The following is an 18,561-nucleotide window of genomic DNA, read 5'->3' on the forward strand; positions in this document are numbered from 1 at the left end:
AACTTCCCGCTCGGTCACCCATCCTCCCACTACTCCAGCACTTGCACGCTTAACTTCCAAGTTCCTTTCCCATCCCGCTTCCAAGTGCTTCGGGCGCATGTTGTGATACTAGTATCATATCAATCCTATTAACATGTTGGTTGATGTCACACTTATTTATTATTCGAATTACAAATAATTATTTTAATAAACAAAACTAATGACGTAATAACATGTTGTGGTAATGGTATTATAATTTTAATTTTTTTAATTTGTATTATAATAGTTTTTTAATTTATTATTTTTTAATATTTTTTTGCCAAACTTGAAAATTTGAAAATCTAAAAATTGGCTAACTTTATGGTTAAGTAATAGTAATCTTTATGCATGATGTAATTATTATTTTAAAAAATTTAAAAATATAAAATTCCGAATTTCTGGCAAAAACTAAAATCTTCCTGCTTTCATATTTTCATTTGGAATTTTGAGAATCTAAAAATTGACTAACCGGGTAAACCCCGGTGAATTCGGATGTAACTTTTTCTCACGATGATTTTGATATATTACACGTTTTTTTTCGACATCGTATGCAAAAGTTAATGCGGTTTTACCATTTTTCAAACCTTTTTTGCAAAAAAAAATGAAAACTCAAATTTGTTAATTTTCCCTAATAGTAGGTTGCATAACATACAAGAATCTGAAAAGATTTTATTTTTTGAATTTTCTATCATTTTCTTTTATATTTTACAGTGTTAAAAAAGGCGATCCACAGGGGGGGGTGTGTGGAGGTGCATGGGGAGGCAAAAAACCCTTTAGTCCCCCTTCGTATTACGAACCGGGACTAAAGGGTAGACCTTTAGTCCCGATTGGTAATACGAAGGGGGACTAAAGGGTTTTGCCCCATAGACCACCCTTTAGTCCTGGTTCGTAATACGAAGGGGGACTAAAGGGTCCAAACGAACCGGGACTAAAGGGTTTTCATGATGAACCGGGACCAATGCCCCCCATTGGTCCCGGTTTGGTTCAAAACGGGGACATTTGCTTGGGACGAAAGACCTCTTTTCCACTAGTGTTCATGAAATGTCTGGATAAAATCCCTTACTCCGAAAAGTACTGTCTTTATTGTGCCTAAGCTAGTTGGCTATGTTTTTATTTTTTGTGGAAGAGATACTTTTATGATATGAGAGATGAGACAGAAGGGCTGACATGGGTTAGTTATGTATTGTACGTAGGAGTACTTGCAATCTTCGGGATTCGGCAATGGTTTCTATTTCTTAATGGCTTGATAAGATAGTTGTAAGTGACATTGATAAGATTGTCCCTTTTTAAAATTGGGTGGCTCTGCAGCTGTAACGACCGACATGCTAGTTCTGTCTCCGATTTGATCAAACCAAAGTTGGTGAATCTGAACCTTTCATGTACGGCAGCCGTAAACAAATACTCGACCAGGAAATTAAGCATCAACTAGGTAACTTTATTTCTACTGCATCTGTGAACTTTAGGGTAACTAATTTCAGTAAACGAACTTGTAACATTAGGACGTAGCAGTATTATAGAGACCAGAACAAGTTCTTGCAGACCTTGAATTTCAATTTCTTAATGGATGCCTAAGCCACCTAGTTATATTTTAATTTTCGTGGAAGACACATTTTTAAGATACGAAAGAGGAGACGAAGGGACTAATATGGGTTTGTTATGTATTGTACTTAGGAGTACCTGCAATCTTTGGGATTCTGCAATGGTTTCTGTTTCTTAATGGCTTGATAAGTTGTAAGTGACATCGATAAGATTGTCCATTTTTAAAACTGGGTGGCTCTGCAGCTGTAACGACCGACATGCTAGTTCTGTCCCCGATTTGATCAAACCAAAGTTGGTGAATCTGAACCTTTTATGTACGACAGGCTTAAACAAATACTCGACCAGGAAATGAAGCATCAACTAGGTAACTGTATTTCTACTGCATCTGGTGAACTTTAGGGTAACTAATTTCAGTAAACAAACTTGTAACATTAGGAAGTATTATAGAAACCAGAACAAGTGCTTGCAGACCTCGAATTTCAATTTTTTGTAATCATGATGTCAAACCTAGCATCTAAATTTAAATTAAGGCAAATTATATTTTGCGAACCCTAGATTTTTTTGTTATTTTCGGTGAGACTTCAAATCTACGGAATAGAATTCGATGAGTACAATTTCACATAGTAGTAGTACAACGATAGTGTACAATGTTTATTTGTGGTGCAATGTTAATACACGGACTAGTAGCTAGCACGATATATCTTACACGCCGAGAATACGGACAGTGAAGTTACCCATTCTAGAATTTTGGATGCATGTTCGTTTTGGTCAAATTCGAATTTTATAATGTTTGACCAACTATTTCTTTTTTAAAAGGAAACCTCGACCTTTGAATCAAGGTTGACCAACTATATATGAAAATATATTAACTTCCATGATTCCAATTTCCAAATGCATATAATATGAAAATTAATTTATTTCCTGATAGTTTTAACAACATTGAGTTGATGTTGATATTATTTTTTGTACATTTCATTAAAGTTTATAAATCTTAACTTTATTAACTGAAATAAATTTTTCGATAAAGTTAACTGAAATAAATATGCGTCCTTTGGGAAGGAGGGAGTGCAGTCATGTAGGATCATAACACTCGTTGAATAAATGAGGAGCATAAGGTAGCTATCAACGAGTTGAGACGGATCGCAGATGGAATCAATCGAATCAGATATCTGCAAGCAAACAGAGAGGAATGCTCCAAGCCACGACATGCTTGAACGGACTCTCCATTCATTGTCGGTCTACAGGCCAGTGACTGAAGCGCAATCATGGACGGCAACCTATTTTCTTCTCTGCCAAAACCGAGCCAGCTAGACTTCAAAAATCCAAATCATAGCTTATATATCCTCCGTGAAAAAGATGCGTATAGAGCTTCCATGTGTCTGCCAATCTTCCAGATAGTTTCAGCTCAGGCCTAGATGCACCCATGATACGATGCACTCTGTAGCACAATAGATAAATTAAATCTTCAAAACTTCCCTTTAAAAAAAATATCTGCAAAGTTTCTCCCACGTTTTTCATCAATCAAATTAACTAAAGGGAGGAAAGAAAGAAGAAATGAACACTTGAAACAGCCATTTGCAAATAGTGTAGTACCATTTGTCTTATGACTGTTGACATCATTCACCGACAATTAAAGAGCGTGTACAATCCTCTTTGTGAGCTATAGTTTTCCGGACCGCAAAACAGTAGTTAGAATTATGAGACATGCAGAGTTTCTCATCTCAATCCGCAATGATAGCTTTCTCTCAGAGTGAAGATCGATACAGTGCTACTATTCAGGAGCAATTCTATGCTGAATGGGCATTGCTTTCAAGGACATGTTAGCACGCATCATACGATGCTGATTCGTATACAGATGGATTACATATATCAGGTGTAAATAGGAAATGGGCACATAATACATTGTCACGGGGTACTCCAAAGGGCATTCCTGCTGCTGTTACAGGGAAAATACAAAGCAATACAGTAAACAAACTTCCGAGTAATAATAAAAACAGCTTGTGAAGAAGACGAAATAATCATCTGGATGTGATTCAGGAAGTGTCAGGCTTCAAAATCTGAAATTCTGAATGCCCCAGTTCTTCCCTCGCGTTCCTCCCAACAAAGAATTTACTCCAATCCATATGCTCAGTCTGTCTCAATGCACTATGCACATGATTTTCTGAACCAAAGAAGAAAAACACTAGTACCAAGCACTAGTTGCTTAGCCTGTTACTAATTCAGGTTTGCACACCCAAGCCTGCAAGTTCATGTGAGTTGTCCGGACAGGAAGCGACACATATTTAGTTGATTGCTGAAATGAAGATGTAACGTGGGTATATTAGTGCCCGGGGCAGAAGGAATTGAAAGCCCTAAAAACGAAAACAGATCATCACTGCTCAAAGCCTGGATGGACATTAAATGTTGCTTCTGCAGTAAACTGCTACTCCATGATGAGTGATTAAGCTTTTTGTTTCTTCTCAGATTAAACGTTACCAACAGGAATTGATGTCTCGCCTGCTATGATGAGTGATTAAGTTTTTTTTTTGTATCGTTTTGAGAATCCGATGAGTGCTCAAGATTTTCTATATTTCAACGGCATTTCAGCCAAATCGGCTCAGGGGCCCATGTAGGAAGTCGGTAAAGGTAAGAACGACAAGACGAAAAAAGCCTGTTCTATTCAGCAGCAGGCCCATTATACGACATGATCATGCGTGCAAGCAAGAGCATCATATAAGCAGCTTTTCCTCCAAAAATGACAGAAAAGACAGGCAGCAGTACTTCCAAGGAACTGATACAATGTAAAATGTACACTAGTGATTCGACGAGAACATTACAGATTCAACATTCCTCGTGAGGTGGGAAATCAAACTTCAGTTCCTAGAGCTGCCAAACAGTATAGGCTGAGTCTAGGTTAACCTGTTCATGTCTCTCTTCTACACCGCCGGGCGTCGCACCATTTGTTGGTTTCTGCTTCTCCAAGTCGAGCCTACTGATTGAGCCTGTATCCTCTTCCTCTGAAGGCACTAGGGCCGGTGTTGGCTGGTCGGACCGTAGCGTTCGCCTGCACACCTATCCTGAATCGAGCAACAATCTTGTGTCTATAGTGCATCATGTTAAGGAACCAAGGAGTATATATCACTGAGGATGAAGAAAAAATATTATACAACTGCATTAAGTATATAGGTAGGTAAACAATGACTGCGGGAAAAAAAATGCTTCAGTCATTAACCACAAGGATACACCCACATTGGAGTCTTGAGGTAGTTCTTTCCACTGGCTAGCGGATGCAAGACTGAAAAGAAGTAGTACAAATGTCCAACCAGAATGCCCAAAAGGCCAGGCAGTATTTGGGATCCAAATATCACATCCAATCCAAGCATAGCCCATGGTAGATAAAAGGACTGCGGAAATAGCAATTACATTAAAGGCACGAGTAAGTTCACTCTAGGGCAGTTCTTTAAAACAGTCAATAAGCACCAAGTAATAGTATGAGAACAAAGCATACCCTCAATTGGACGAGGCCGTACATGCTTATTTGAGAGTTTGGGTACTCTCTGCTCCAGACATAAAGAAGCATGCTAACCATAGGAACACCCAAGAAATAAGTCTGGAGAAAGGGAACAGCAGAAAGTACCTGAACCAATAAAGATAGATACAATTTGAGTATAAGAGTTTGATTTCTTATGGTTTGAGATTTCATTAATATTTTAGCAACACATAAAAATTAGCAGTGTCACTAACCAGTAGGGAGATTGCACCAAATATCATCATCCACAAGAAATCTGCTGTACGCTTCTCAAATGTACCCTTCTCCAACTGCACACCATACCTTGCTCTACATGCCAAAATACAAAAAACCAATTTTAACCAACGGCTGCCAGTTTAACTTTACGATATTCTGTAAGTAACTGTGTTTATACTTACATCATCAGAAGGCGGATACCAAAGTTGATGGAGAACTTGCCCAGGAAAAAGAAGCTTGTAATTAGCCTCCATATCTGTAAGGTCCAGAAACATTTTACTAAATTGCGAAACACAGGACCAGAGTACTACTTTATTATACAATCTCAAATTATTAGCAGAGCATGCTGATTTGATTACACTGAACCTAATTTCTAACTGGTCCATATAGCACCAAGCAGAATTATAATGCGGTTGTGATAAGTAACTAATGCTTGAAATAGGGTGGATTACAAAATACAAAGAAGTAACAATTTTGAGAGGAGGGGGATTAAAGAAAAAAATAAATCCCCACCCCTCCTAATATAAACTTCAAACTTTTATCAGGAAACTAGAGGAACAGTATTTCTTGCCATTGCTACATATGAAACTGAAATTGCGCATATGGTGCAATCAGAAGAAGAGGGAGAGAAAACATAAGCAGATGCTGACCTGAAAATTCTTGAACACATCGGAATAAGACAAATAAAGAAGAGCAGGGTTCAGTATTTGGATCTGAACCAGCACTGTGGTAAAGAAACACAATGTCCCAAATGCCTTGCTTATTGGTGGAAGTGAATTGTAGTACCTGAAATAGGAAAGTAAGACCTTAAATCTTCTAAATTAGCTGCATAAGGCAAGAATTTTTTTATGCTTGTCTTTTAAACATTGGAGCTCTACTTTTGGATGAACAATCTGCTGATCCTCTTTTGTGCAAAAATTATATGTATTTCCCAGAACGTATCAGAAGTTATAAATTTTTGACTGCGTCGATTCAAAATTGATGAGTAAAAGAGAACAGAGGGAGTAACAAGTACGCTATTCAACTGTGTTGCTCATAATAATGATGACTAGCCCGGACTAGCATTTGTTAAATCTGAAGAGAGTGAAATCCTAGAACACAACAATTCATGTACTAGCTATATACACCGCAAGGTAGCGGGCATACATCATACATCATACATGGGAAAACATAGTAATGTCACTGTCCATTTTATTTTGTCTCTTGGTGGTACTCTAGAACCATGCCCCCAGGATCAAATTTTACATACCAAGAGGAACCTGTGGTTAGTGACAAACAACTAACAACAGAGTAAGTAATGAGGGTTTGAGGGGAATGTTGTCCATGAGCATTACAAATAGCTATCTAAGCGACAACCTTATATACCAAAAACGCGTTCCTTCCAATGAGTGATAAACTCTATAACTACGGCCTAGGAGGTGTCACAAGAATCAGTTGGTGGAATCATCAATTTAGGGATCAATTTCTTAGAACAGAAAAGGTGACTATGGATTCCTGCTCCAACTTCAGAGACTAGCTCCCCTGATGGCCTTTACATGTCACGGACTTGCTAGGATAATCTAGCAAGAAACAGATCAGACCAACTAAATAACACGGAACAAACGGCGCAAATTCTTGTTCCAACCCCGAACCCTAGGAGGCCAACTAACACCACTAAATTCGCCGTAACAACACTACATCGATCCCGCCCCTTCACCCCCGATGTAACACCGGCGCAGTCCCACCCAAATTTGCCCCAGCACACGACACTAGCCTTCAATCTGATTATCTGAACAATATTGCTCCAGTAACCACCCAACCCAAGACCACCCGATCCCGAAAACCGCATCGGCGCCTAGGAACTTTCAGATTTCAGCAACAGACGAGGCGAAGCCTACGTAGGATTCGAGACGAGAGGACTCACTCTCCGGGGGAAGACATCTCGTTGCGCGCGGCGATCAATTCGGAGCCTCGAAGTCCTTGTTCTCGTCGTCGGTCTTGTTCTTGTTAGCAGCGTGGAGAGGAAGAAGTAGAATAAAATGGGGGAGGACGCTGCGCGAGACTTCCAGAATCCAGATGTGAAGAAGCCAGGCTGACCGTCGATCTTGGATCGAGCGGGCGTGCTTGGTTCGGACACGTTGGCGTGGGCACTATGGCGCAGGCGATTGGCCGGCAACGTGGCTGGGTGCTGATGTGGTAGGTGACGTGGCGACTCTCTAGGGCCTGATTGGTTCTCGCATGGGTTTTCCCCTAGTGCAACTTAGGCCACCAAGAACTGCATGAGTGGAAATTTGATTTAAGCATACTTATGCATATCGATCCGTGAATCGCTGCAAAAATTAGCTTCAATCTATGATACGGTACCTCTTAATCATTCGCAGGCATCATTGCTCGTTGATGGATCGGTCTTGTGAGAGTAGGATTGCACATGAAAGGGACAACGAACTAAATCAAGTGCTTTATTGATACTGTCGATTAAAACTCATCGACCAAAGCTTTCCCCTATCCCTCCACCGCTCTTCTCTTGAGAGTCGCCTGTGAGAGGCCGAGTCGCTCCAGAGCTCTTCTCGCCGGACTAGCGGCCGAAAGTGGCAAAGGAGAGGCGACAGTGTTTATAGTAGTGGAAGTAGTAGTGCTAGATTTTGGCTTCATGGCGTAGACTGGCTTCATGCTGGGAGTTACGCGTTGGATCTCTCGGGCCAGGTCTGGTGCTTGCTGGTGGGTTTGCTTCTCGTCGTGTTGCTCCTATGGGTGGAGTCAGATGCGGCGGAGAGCACATCCACTTGCAGCTCCACAAATAAGGTATGTGGCCTGGGTGAGTTTCGATCTCCGGCGCTGATGCAGCTTTCTTCTCTGGCCGGCCATGGAGGCGAGGGGAGAAATAAAGGTGTTGGTGTTCTGAGGGTTCGAGCTTGCCTGGGGCGGGGAGTTTCTGCTGCGACGATGAGCTGTACCACGGTGCTCCTCTGTAGTCCACCAATATTTGGTGCCAAAGGATGGCATCCTGTGACGCCATGGAGGCGTCTTCTCAACCTCCATCAGCGGAGGCTTTTCTTCGATGGTGTGGCGACGGCGCTCGGCATCTTCTTCATTCCAAGCGGTCTTGTCCCCGGTGATGAAGACGGTGGCTGTCAGCGGTTTCCATCTCTGGCTGGCGGTGAGGCAGTTGGACTCGATTGCTTTTCTATAAATGTTTTTGAGGTCCTATGTGTGTATTACCAGGATGAGGTTGTAATTTCTATTTTTCTTGAGGTCCTTATTGTAACTTGTACCACCGCCCGACATTAATGCAACACGTTCGGGGTCCTTCAAGACCCCTTCCCTGTTAAAAAAAGTGCTTTATTGATAAAATATCAAACCCTTACCCTTATATAGTACATGTTCATACATCTCCAAAGAAGGAGATGTTTACAAAGGTGGTAATTAGGGTCGCTTCCTGGAGGCGACGCTCCAGACCTAACTGCCATGTCGGTTTACAAGTGTGGGAATTATCCCATAATTAAGGTGTCATTAATTATTCCTAACACTCCCTCTAATTGTCGATTCATTTCATAAGGATCCGTCGTCTTGATCAAGTCTCCTTCAAAAACCTTGTGGGAAAAATGTGAAGAGCCCACCAAAAATTGTGTGGGAAAAATATGAAGACTAGTGTAGCATATGTTGCTAAAACTCCTTTAAACCTAGTGAAAAATAAAGATACATATAATTGGTATGATCTCTTTGTTAACTCAATAGGAGAAGACCTTCTAAAAGGGGAAAACCCCGTACATACTTTCCTAAAAAAGTGGTGGGGAAAATAGATAGTATGACATATTATCTTATTTTGATATTATCTCATTATAAAAACCTTGATGAGAACATGTAAAGTAAACTCACTAAGGGCAAATAGTATAATATGATGCTTTGAACAGAAATAGTTTAGGAGGATACTCCCCTAATTCTTGCAAATATGGGAATCATAGCATAACAATTCCATGAATATAGTTCTGGAATATTGAAGTTGGTAGAGACTTCATGAATATATCGGCGAGGTTGTTGCATTATTTGATTTGCAAGATGTTTATTTCCCCACTCTTTTGGAGTTCATGGGGATAAAACAACTTATGGAAATATTCTTGCTGATACTACCCTTGATGTATCTTGTTTGCATCTGTGCAACACAAGTCACATTATCTTCATAGATAATGGTAGGCGATCTGATATAACCAATTCCACATGATTGTTGTACATGGTTTATCATCATGTGAAACCACCCACATTCACGGGATGCCTCATATAATGCAATTTTTTCAAAATGGTTGTTGGACGTTACAACGAGGGTTTGTTTCGAAGACTTCCATGATATTTCAATTCCACCATGTAGGAACACAAATCTGTTTCGTGATCTGTCATTATGGGGATATGATAAATATCTAGCATATATGGTGGGAGTTGTGGTGTGCCTAGCAAGTAGATTTACTGCAAATGCTAGGTCATGTCTCATAAAATTTTGCAATATACATGAGGGCTCAAGTGGCACTGCGATATGGGACCTCAGGTCCCAACATCTCTTCCCCATCATCCCTTGGCCTGAACGGATCTTTCCCTATGTCTAGGGAAAAACATAATGTGAGATTTAGATGGATAGGATTGTGCATATTGAACTCCTCCAACTTTTTTTAGTATAGACAGCTTGGTCCATTATTCCCGAGGGAAGGTGCTCGAGTTGGAGACCCAAACAAAATTTGGTTTGACCTGAATCCTTCATCTCAAATTATGTCTTTAGATGATTGCATGCTTCATCAATATCTTGTGTGTTGTCAATGATGTTGAGATCATCGACGTACACTGAAATGATGCAAAATCTTGAAGAGGATTTCTTTATGAAGACACATGGATAGTCATCATTATTGGAGTAACCCTTGCGAAGAAGGAACTCACTAAGTCGGTTATACCACATCCGTCATGACGGTTTCAAGCCGTATAGATACTTGCTCGGGTTTACATACAAGATGTTGCATTTTGCTCTTGCATCCGAAGAGAGACTCCGTTAGAAACCTTCATGTATATTTCCTAATCTAGTGACATGTAAAGGTAAGCGGTTTTGACATCTCCATCAACTGCATAGATTGACGATTTTGTACTACAAAAGATATTCGATACCAGAAAGTGATACCACTCATTACTAGACAATATGTCTCGCTGAAATCAATGTTGAGTCTCTGCATGAAACCTTGTGCTACGAGTCTTTCCTTGTATATCACCACCTCATTATTCTCATTACTTTTTTGGAGGAAAACCCATTTAAATTTCATGGGGAACACTTTGGGAGGTGTTGGTATTACTTACATGAATATCTTCCTTTTATTAAGCGAGGAAAGTTCTGCTTGTATTGCATCCTTATATTGTGGCCAGTCAGAGCATTATTCACCCTCGAAGATAGTTCTTGGATCATGATAACTGAGAAGGGTATTTGCAATTGTAGCAGAAGTGTCGACGGTCGTAGACTTATGGTTGAATTATTCTTCAGAATTGACATAGTTGGTGGATATCTCTTGGAACATTGGTGACTATTTGTGATTTTCCAATACACGTGAATCTAGGTGTTCTGGTGTTCCAACCAGCGTGTGAAACCTGGAGCTGGGTTATGGAGGTTGACCTTTCACTGGATATATACTACCCATAAGGTATTTTCACGCTGAGCTGACAATCATTTACTAATTTTGGAGGATCTTCTCATTTCTCTCCTTATTTTACTTGCGAGAAGTAGGTTCTTGGTCACAGGATGTACTGCTCCCCCTTTTCATTGGTACCTCCACCTTTTCGAGCGCATTTGGCCAGTTTTCGAGATTTTGTAACACCTTTTGGATCAGTAAATGAATTTAAAAAATTATTTGTAAGATGTTGCAAATTGATGATTTTCCGAATTAGAGTTTCGTCTCTTGGGTACTTGGATCCGAGGTTGAAATGGCGATACCATTCCAATCAATTTCTTGGCATTTTTTCTGGTACTTGAAATCTGCCCCTAATGTCGAAAAATATTCCTCATCAAATATGCAATCAGCGTGATGAGTTGTACCCCATATAGATCCCAACGTCCTATGTGGGCCCATGGATGTCCATTGAAGTGGTGAGATCGGGAGTTCGGGACGTATGTAGCACATCTGAACTTACGTAGATGAGAAATGTTGGGAGGATTTCCATGTAAAAATTGCAGAGGAGAAGTACTATAATTTGCAGTAGTTCGCAATTGGATTAAGTTAGCAGCGTCTAAAACTGAGTGGACCTAACACGAGGTTGGCAAGATGCAATTCATTAACAAAGGTCTTGCACTGAATTTGATCGTCTTAGTAGGAGATTCAACCAAACCATTTTAAGTATGGATCGTATGGAACAACGTGTTGAACTTCATCTCTAAGCAATGTAATAGCCACTGAAGGAACTGGAGAGAATTCTGCAGCGTAGTCCATGGAAATTGATTTAATTCGACTTTATGGATAATAGAGATGTAAATTAATTACTTCCCTTATTATTTTGGCAAATGCATGATTTCGTGTGGATAGAAGGCACACATGTGACCTCGTGTAGATGCATCAATTAAAATCATGAATACTAGAATGGCCCAGATAATGGTTGGATGGGATCATAAATCTCTCCTTGAATACGTTGAAGGACTTAAGTGGTCTAGCTTGTATTTTATGGTGAGAGGGCCTCAAAATTAGCTTCCCTATGACACATGATATGCACACAGAATCAGACGTTCAAGGGGATTTTGACTTACAGATTCTGACCAATGAAATTGCTAGTAGTTTTCCTCATCATCCTCATGCCAGGATGGCCTAGGCGACCATGTCAGGTTTCGAACGCGTCAACATTCTGTAAAATTACCTTGTAAGCAACATCTTCTACCAACTTGATGTATGTATAGTACAGTCCGAATGACAGAGAAGGAATATTTTCAAGTATGTGTTTGCCATATCCGTAATCTTTGTGAAGAGTAGATACTCCTCTTTGTAGTTTTCAAGGGTTTCAATGTGAAAAGTATTTTTAAAATATCTTAATAATTGATTAAGGCACGTGAAGAATCTAGATACAACAAGGCATCCTCAATTGTCACTCGTGTACCATATGGGAGGGTAAATATATGTGGCATGTCTAGTTAAAATATATTCATTCATCTTTTTCAGCGTTTGTAAATAATTTAGTTCCCTCATTATGGAGTTTTTTGTAGAATTGTCCACAAGCCATAATTCCTCTCCATCGGATCATCCCCGTAGTGAGCTTATAAAAATGAAGATTTTTCAATTATAAAACCTTATTTTGATATATAGAATATAATCTTTATTATATCAAACTACTGATAAAGTATGAGTGACAACAATACTTACGTTCTATTACAACATCACACCAGAAAATGTTAATTTACATTTAATAAATTGAAATCCGTCATGGCCACAGTGTAATGAACTATGAAAACATACTGATAATTTCAAAAGGTGGGTGAAAGTATTAGTGTGAACTTAAAATTGTTAAGTATGACACGTTATAGATACTCACCAAAAGAAATTTCAGGGTCAATCTCTCAGCACTAGAGAGTATAATGATGAAATCAGTAGATACTCATACTTCTAGTACCTTGTGCCATAACTTAATAAATGTATCTGAGATAACTTTCTTAAGAAAACAGAATGTCATATCTGACAAAAATTAGGTTTAAACGGTAGTAGTGATAGTATGTAATGCAGTAGATCTACACAGTACCCTGTGTTTCCAATACATCAATTTGTAGGAATCATTTTAAATTTTGCATGCATTGTTTGCAAGAAATTAAAAATTCTCAATTGCAAATAACAGACGTAATTAATCTAGACATGTGCACACGTGAAAATATATTACATCATACATATTTTTAGCAAAACTATATAGTGCTAAAACTAAAATACAATACATAAATTATAACACTTATATGCCTGTGGATTCCTCGTTGGTCTTGTTTTGGTAGTCAGGTGTTGATAGCGTGTTAGAGTATGATTGCAAAGTAAAGGGATAGCGATTGAATCAAGTGCTTTATTGATCAAGTGCTTTATTGATCAACGATCGAAACCTTATATAGTACATGTACATATGCCTCCAAACGAGGAGACGTTTATAAAGGCAGTAATTAAGGTCGGTTCGTAGAGTTGATGCTCCAGTCCTAACTGCTACAACTGTTTACAGGTGCGGGGATTATCCCATAATTAAGGTGTTATTAATAAGTCCTAGCAGATCTATCAATGTTAAAATTTGTGACATGCTTAAGTAGTGTACCTGGTTTCATCATGTCCTTTTTTGGATGCTCACACATTCCTTCTAGTCTGATGAAATTTAAAGATATGCATTTTTTGTAGGAGTTGTTTAAAGGATGGTTGTAATACAAGGTTTTGGAACGATGTGCGGATAGGAGACAAGGCATTGTCTGTGCTTTTCATGAGGCTATATAATTTAACTTCCTCTCATAACATTATTGTGGCTCGCTCAAGATTTTAATTGCATTAGATTTTGGTGATGTATTAATGGAGAATCTTAGAAAATCTTGAATAAACTACTGTATGCTTTAAGAAGCTGAAGTGTGATCCCTACAACTGGTTTTGCACGCTGTAAACTTTAGGTGTGGTTTAAAAGCATAAAACTTGAGGTGTGGTACAACAAAATGTATTGCGTCAAATTAAATATTTGCATATTGCCCCTTGCGTACCTTGTGAAATAGTTCCTATACTCAGGCGTGGTGTAGCTTGAGTAGGGTTCCTGAAACAGAGCCTTCTTAGGTAGGGGCGGCATGCAAGCGGAATTACCAACAGGTGGGTCCGCAGGTTTCATGGCGGATGTGTGACGTAAAATGTCCTCCAAGCCGCCATCTTTTCTCCACGCATGGCCAGGACCTGGTACATCCGTGAGCGGCACGACGTTCAGAACCTGCACAATAAACGAACTTAGTCAGATGAATGGCATTTTATTGTTTGCACACATTCAGAAAAGAAAAACACTAGATGAACAAGGTAGTAGATCTGACATTAATGGTACCTCTTGTTCTGCAATGCCTAAATTGCCTACCATTACCTTCTCGCGCTACGATCAAACTAGGGGGGGGGGGGCTGGGAAACTAGTATTGTAGGTTCCATCGGTGTTGAATATGGAAGGATCATTTATATCGAGAGAGAAAGGCGGGTCTCCGCATGCCCATGGAGAAATCTGCGGACAACAATTCATAATGAGAAGGAGGCAGGGAAATTTTGGTACAAAAATTTATCAAAAGGAAAGAAAGATAAGGCTCTATCCTATATATAAAAGAAAAATAAATGCGCGACATAGAACAAAAGAAAGTAGGAAGAGCAAGCAACATGACCGTGATCTATGGCACATAATGAGATGAAATGGCAGCCCCATTGATTGAGGGAGGGAAAATATGTTGCAATGAATGACGAGCTTCACATGTCCTCCGTCCATGGCGGACGAGAGAAGGACCGGGAACAAAGAAGTTATTCCTTCCTCACACTCGCAGTGAAGCAGCGGATAGGACTAGGAGGCCTAGGTGGGTTGAGACCGCATAGCATTAATAACTGCGTCACTGTGTGCCATCCCTCGGTATAATCGGGTTGTGAGGTGGCGTACACGAGCTGAAGTAGTATTGCACATATACCGAGGGATGGCACAAAGTGGCGACGATATAAATGCTCTGCTGTCTCAACCCACCTAGGCCTCCTAGTCCAGTCTACTGCTTCACTGCGAGTGTGAGGAAGGAAGAACTTCTTCGTCCTCGCTCCTTTTCTCGCCCTCCATAGACGGAGACCAGGTGAAGATCATCATTCATTGCAGCATACTTTCCCTCCCTCAATCAATGATGCCTGCCATTCTATTCTCATTTATGTACCATAGATCGCGGTGATGCTGCTTGCTCTTCCTACTTTCTTTTCTTCTATGTCGCGCATTTATTTTTCTTCTATCTATGGGATAGAGCCTTAGCTTTCTTTCCTTTTGATAAATTTTTGTACCAAAATTTCCCTGCCTCCTTCTCATTATGAATCATTGTACGCAAATTTCTCCATGGGCATGCGGAGACCCACCTTTCTCTCTTGATATGAATGATCCTTCCATATTCAACACCGATGGAACCTATAATACTAGTTTCCCAGGGCCCCCGCAATTTGATCGTAGCGTCGAGAAGGAAATGTTAGGCGATTTTGGCGTTGCGGACCAAGAGGTAAAATTAATGTCCGATCTGCTATATTGTTCATCTAGTGTTTTTTTTTTCTTTTCTGAATGCGTGCAAAAAATAAAATGCCATTCATCTGACTAAGTTCGTTTATTACGCAGGTTCTGAACGTCGCGCCGCTCGCGGCCATACCAGGTCCTCGCCATGCGTGGAGCAAAGATGGCAGCCTGGAGGACATTTTACGTCATGCAGCCGCCATGATTGAAACATGAGGACCCACCTGTCGGCAATTCCGCTTGCACGCCGCCCCTACCAATGAAAGGTTCTGTTTCAGGAACCTTGCTCAAGCTACACCACCCCTGAGTACATGAATTGTTTCCACAAGGCACGCAAGGGGCGGTATGGAAAAATTTAATTTGACACAATACATTTTGTTGTACCACACCTCAAGTTTTCTTTTTTGAAACCACACCTAAAGTTTACAGCGTGCAAAACCATATTTTAGGGATCGCACTTCAGCTTCTTAAAGCATATCAATTAATTAACTCCTCGAGATTTTATTCACGGATTTGGCGCACCTGCTAGCGCCATTTGTTTAAAACAAACCTTTTCTCTTTGTAGGCTCACAATTCGATATTTGCTTTGAATCATGGTTTGTTTCATGTTCTTGCTGACTCTACATAATACATTTATCTGAATAACACACATACCAAGGAGTTAAATAATCACACAAAATATTCATGACAGGATTATGAAGAAATACATGGCATTTGACATCAGACGGGTACATTAGACCTCATAAAAAAGTACAAATAAGTTGAACAACTTCCATTGCGCGTTTTGTTACAGAGACTTGGTGTACTAAAGAAAGTTTGAAGCTAACAACTTTATTACACGATCAAACGACCTAGATGATTTTCTCAAGAAATTGTGCTGAAGGGGTGCATCGGAGACACGCTCCTAACTCTAATGAATCATACAAGCTCTTCACCCCATCTGAACGCGTGCCCAACGAGTTCGTCAGCGAGGTGGTCATAGCAGAAGCTTGCATAGATTGCTTCGTCGTAGTTGTGAGAGACCCTGACCACGTCAGAGCTACACATGGAATGAATCACAACCAATGCCGATATGATCTTCTGTTGATCAGACCTGCAGACTGTTGGGATTCGTAGCATAGAAAACAAAAAATTTCCTACCGCAAGAACGAATAACAAGCCAAGATCTAATCTAGTAGATAGTAGCAACGAGGTGAAGATCGACATACCCTCGAAGATCACTAAGCGTTAACGAGATAAATCTTGTGGTGGATGTAGACGATCACTTGCTGCTTTCAAAAGCGCGTAGAAGATCTTGACAGTGCCACAATCGGGCAGCACCTCCGCACTCGGTCACACGTTCGGTGTTGATGACGACGTCCTTCTCCCTGTTCCAGCAGGCAGCGGATGTAGTAGATCCTCCTCGGAATCCCGCTAGCACAACGGCGTGGTGACGGTGGTGGTGTAGATCTCCGGCAGGGCTTTGCCGCAAGCGTTGCGGGAGAAGAAGGAGGAGGAGGGAGTAGCTAGGGTTTGGGCGCAGGGTGGTGCTGCGACTTGGGGAGCTAGGGCTGCGACTTGAGGTGCCCCTGGGGTGCCCCTTGGTCCCTTTAAATAGGTGGCCAAACCCCTTGGGTCGTCCATAAACCTGCCCCCAAGTTTGATTGAGTTCCGACAGGTTTCCGGTTCCAAAAACCTACTCCTAGTCTGACTCTTTTGCCAATTCCGAAATTGCATTAAGGAAAGACTCTTTTTCCCTTAAGGCAACGTGGTTGCACCTATTATGGAACCCTCCGGACTTCCTTAGAAAACCCGGGTCGTCCCGGACACTTCCGAAACCTTCCATAATATTCCGGACTATTCCGGTCCTTCCAAAACCTTCTAGAAGCTCCGGTCAAAACACCGGACTTTTTCTGAACCCCGAAAAATGACTTCCCATATATGAATCTTATTCTCCGGACCATTCCGAACCTCCTCGTGATGTCTCGGATCCCATCCGAGACTCCGAACAACATTCGAGCTCCATTCCATATTCCATATCTACTTAAAATGACATCAAACCTTAAGTGTGTCACCCTACGGTTCGAGAACTATGCGGACATGATCGAGACTCCTCTCCGATCAATAACTAATAGCGGGACCTAGAGATCCATAATAACTCCCACATATTCAATGATGACTTCGTGGTCAAAAAACCATTTACATACGATACCGATTCCCTTTATCACGCGATACTTTACTTATCCGAGGTTCAATCATTGGTATCTCTATACCTTGTTCAACCTCGTTACCGACAAGTACTATTTTCTCGTACCGTGGTATGTCATATCTTGTGACCTAGTCACATGCTTGCAAGCTAATCAGACGACATTCCACCGAGAGGGCCCAGAGTATATCTATCCTTCATTAGGATGGACAAATCCCACTCTTGATCCATATGCCTCAACTCATACTTTCCGAATACTTAATCCCATCTTTATAACCACCCATTTACGCAATGGCGTTTGATGTAATCAAAGTACCCTTCCTGTGTAAGTGATTTACATGATTTCATGGTCGAAGGACTAGGTAACTATGTATCGAAAGCTTATAGCAAGTTGAACTAAATGACTTGATCTTATGCTACGCTTAATTGGGTGTATGTCCATTATATCATTCACCCAATGACATAACCTTGTTATTAACAACATCCAATGTTCATGATCACGAAACTATGATCATCTATTAATCAACAAGCTAGTTATACAAGAGGATTACTAGGGACTCCTTGTTGTTTACATAACACACATGTATCAATGTTTCGGTTAATACAATTATAGCATGGGATGTAAACGTTTATCATGAACACTAAGATATAATGATAACTAATTTATTATTGCCTCTTGGGCATATCTCCAACACAGACAACCACCCTAAGAACATTGCTTACCGGACCTGGCCGAGGGATCTTCAGATCTAAAGCAGTTGGGGCACAGATGAGTGCATCAACAGAAAGATTAGTGAAATCCATAGATAGATGGAAGGTAAGGAGCATGGATCAACTATTAATACAAGCAGTGAATGCATGGCATGTCTTGATGGAGGGATTTATATAGGCA

The 18,561-nt window shown here is 40.5% G+C and overlaps 1 protein-coding gene across 1 annotated transcript; it reads right to left on the bottom strand.

Moving 5' to 3' along the window:
* Positions 1-4,265: 4,265 nt before the first annotated feature.
* On the bottom strand, positions 4,266-7,296 carry LOC124708049 (derlin-1-like). Its single transcript, XM_047239736.1, has 7 exons — positions 7,185-7,296; positions 5,932-6,067; positions 5,464-5,537; positions 5,281-5,374; positions 5,045-5,173; positions 4,780-4,940; positions 4,266-4,637 (listed from the first exon to the last, which is right to left on the bottom strand). The coding sequence occupies exons 1-7, from the start codon at positions 7,199-7,201 to the stop codon at positions 4,526-4,528; spliced, it is 723 nt and encodes a 240-aa protein (XP_047095692.1). The 5' UTR covers positions 7,202-7,296; the 3' UTR covers positions 4,266-4,525.
* Positions 7,297-18,561: the final 11,265 nt, after the last annotated feature.

Source organism: Lolium rigidum, chromosome 4 (assembly GCF_022539505.1).
Source record: "Lolium rigidum isolate FL_2022 chromosome 4, APGP_CSIRO_Lrig_0.1, whole genome shotgun sequence".
NCBI lineage: Eukaryota > Viridiplantae > Streptophyta > Magnoliopsida > Poales > Poaceae > Lolium > Lolium rigidum.

Bases quoted from the DNA above. Each gene is read 5' to 3' on its own strand.
- LOC124708049 (XM_047239736.1), bottom strand. The intron at 5,375-5,463 runs GTAAGTATAAAC...TTTGGCATGTAG, and splicing joins GGTATCCGCCTTCTGATGAT to AGCAAGGTATGGTGTGCAGT. The intron at 4,941-5,044 runs GTATGCTTTGTT...CTATTTCCGCAG, and splicing joins ACGGCCTCGTCCAATTGAGG to TCCTTTTATCTACCATGGGC.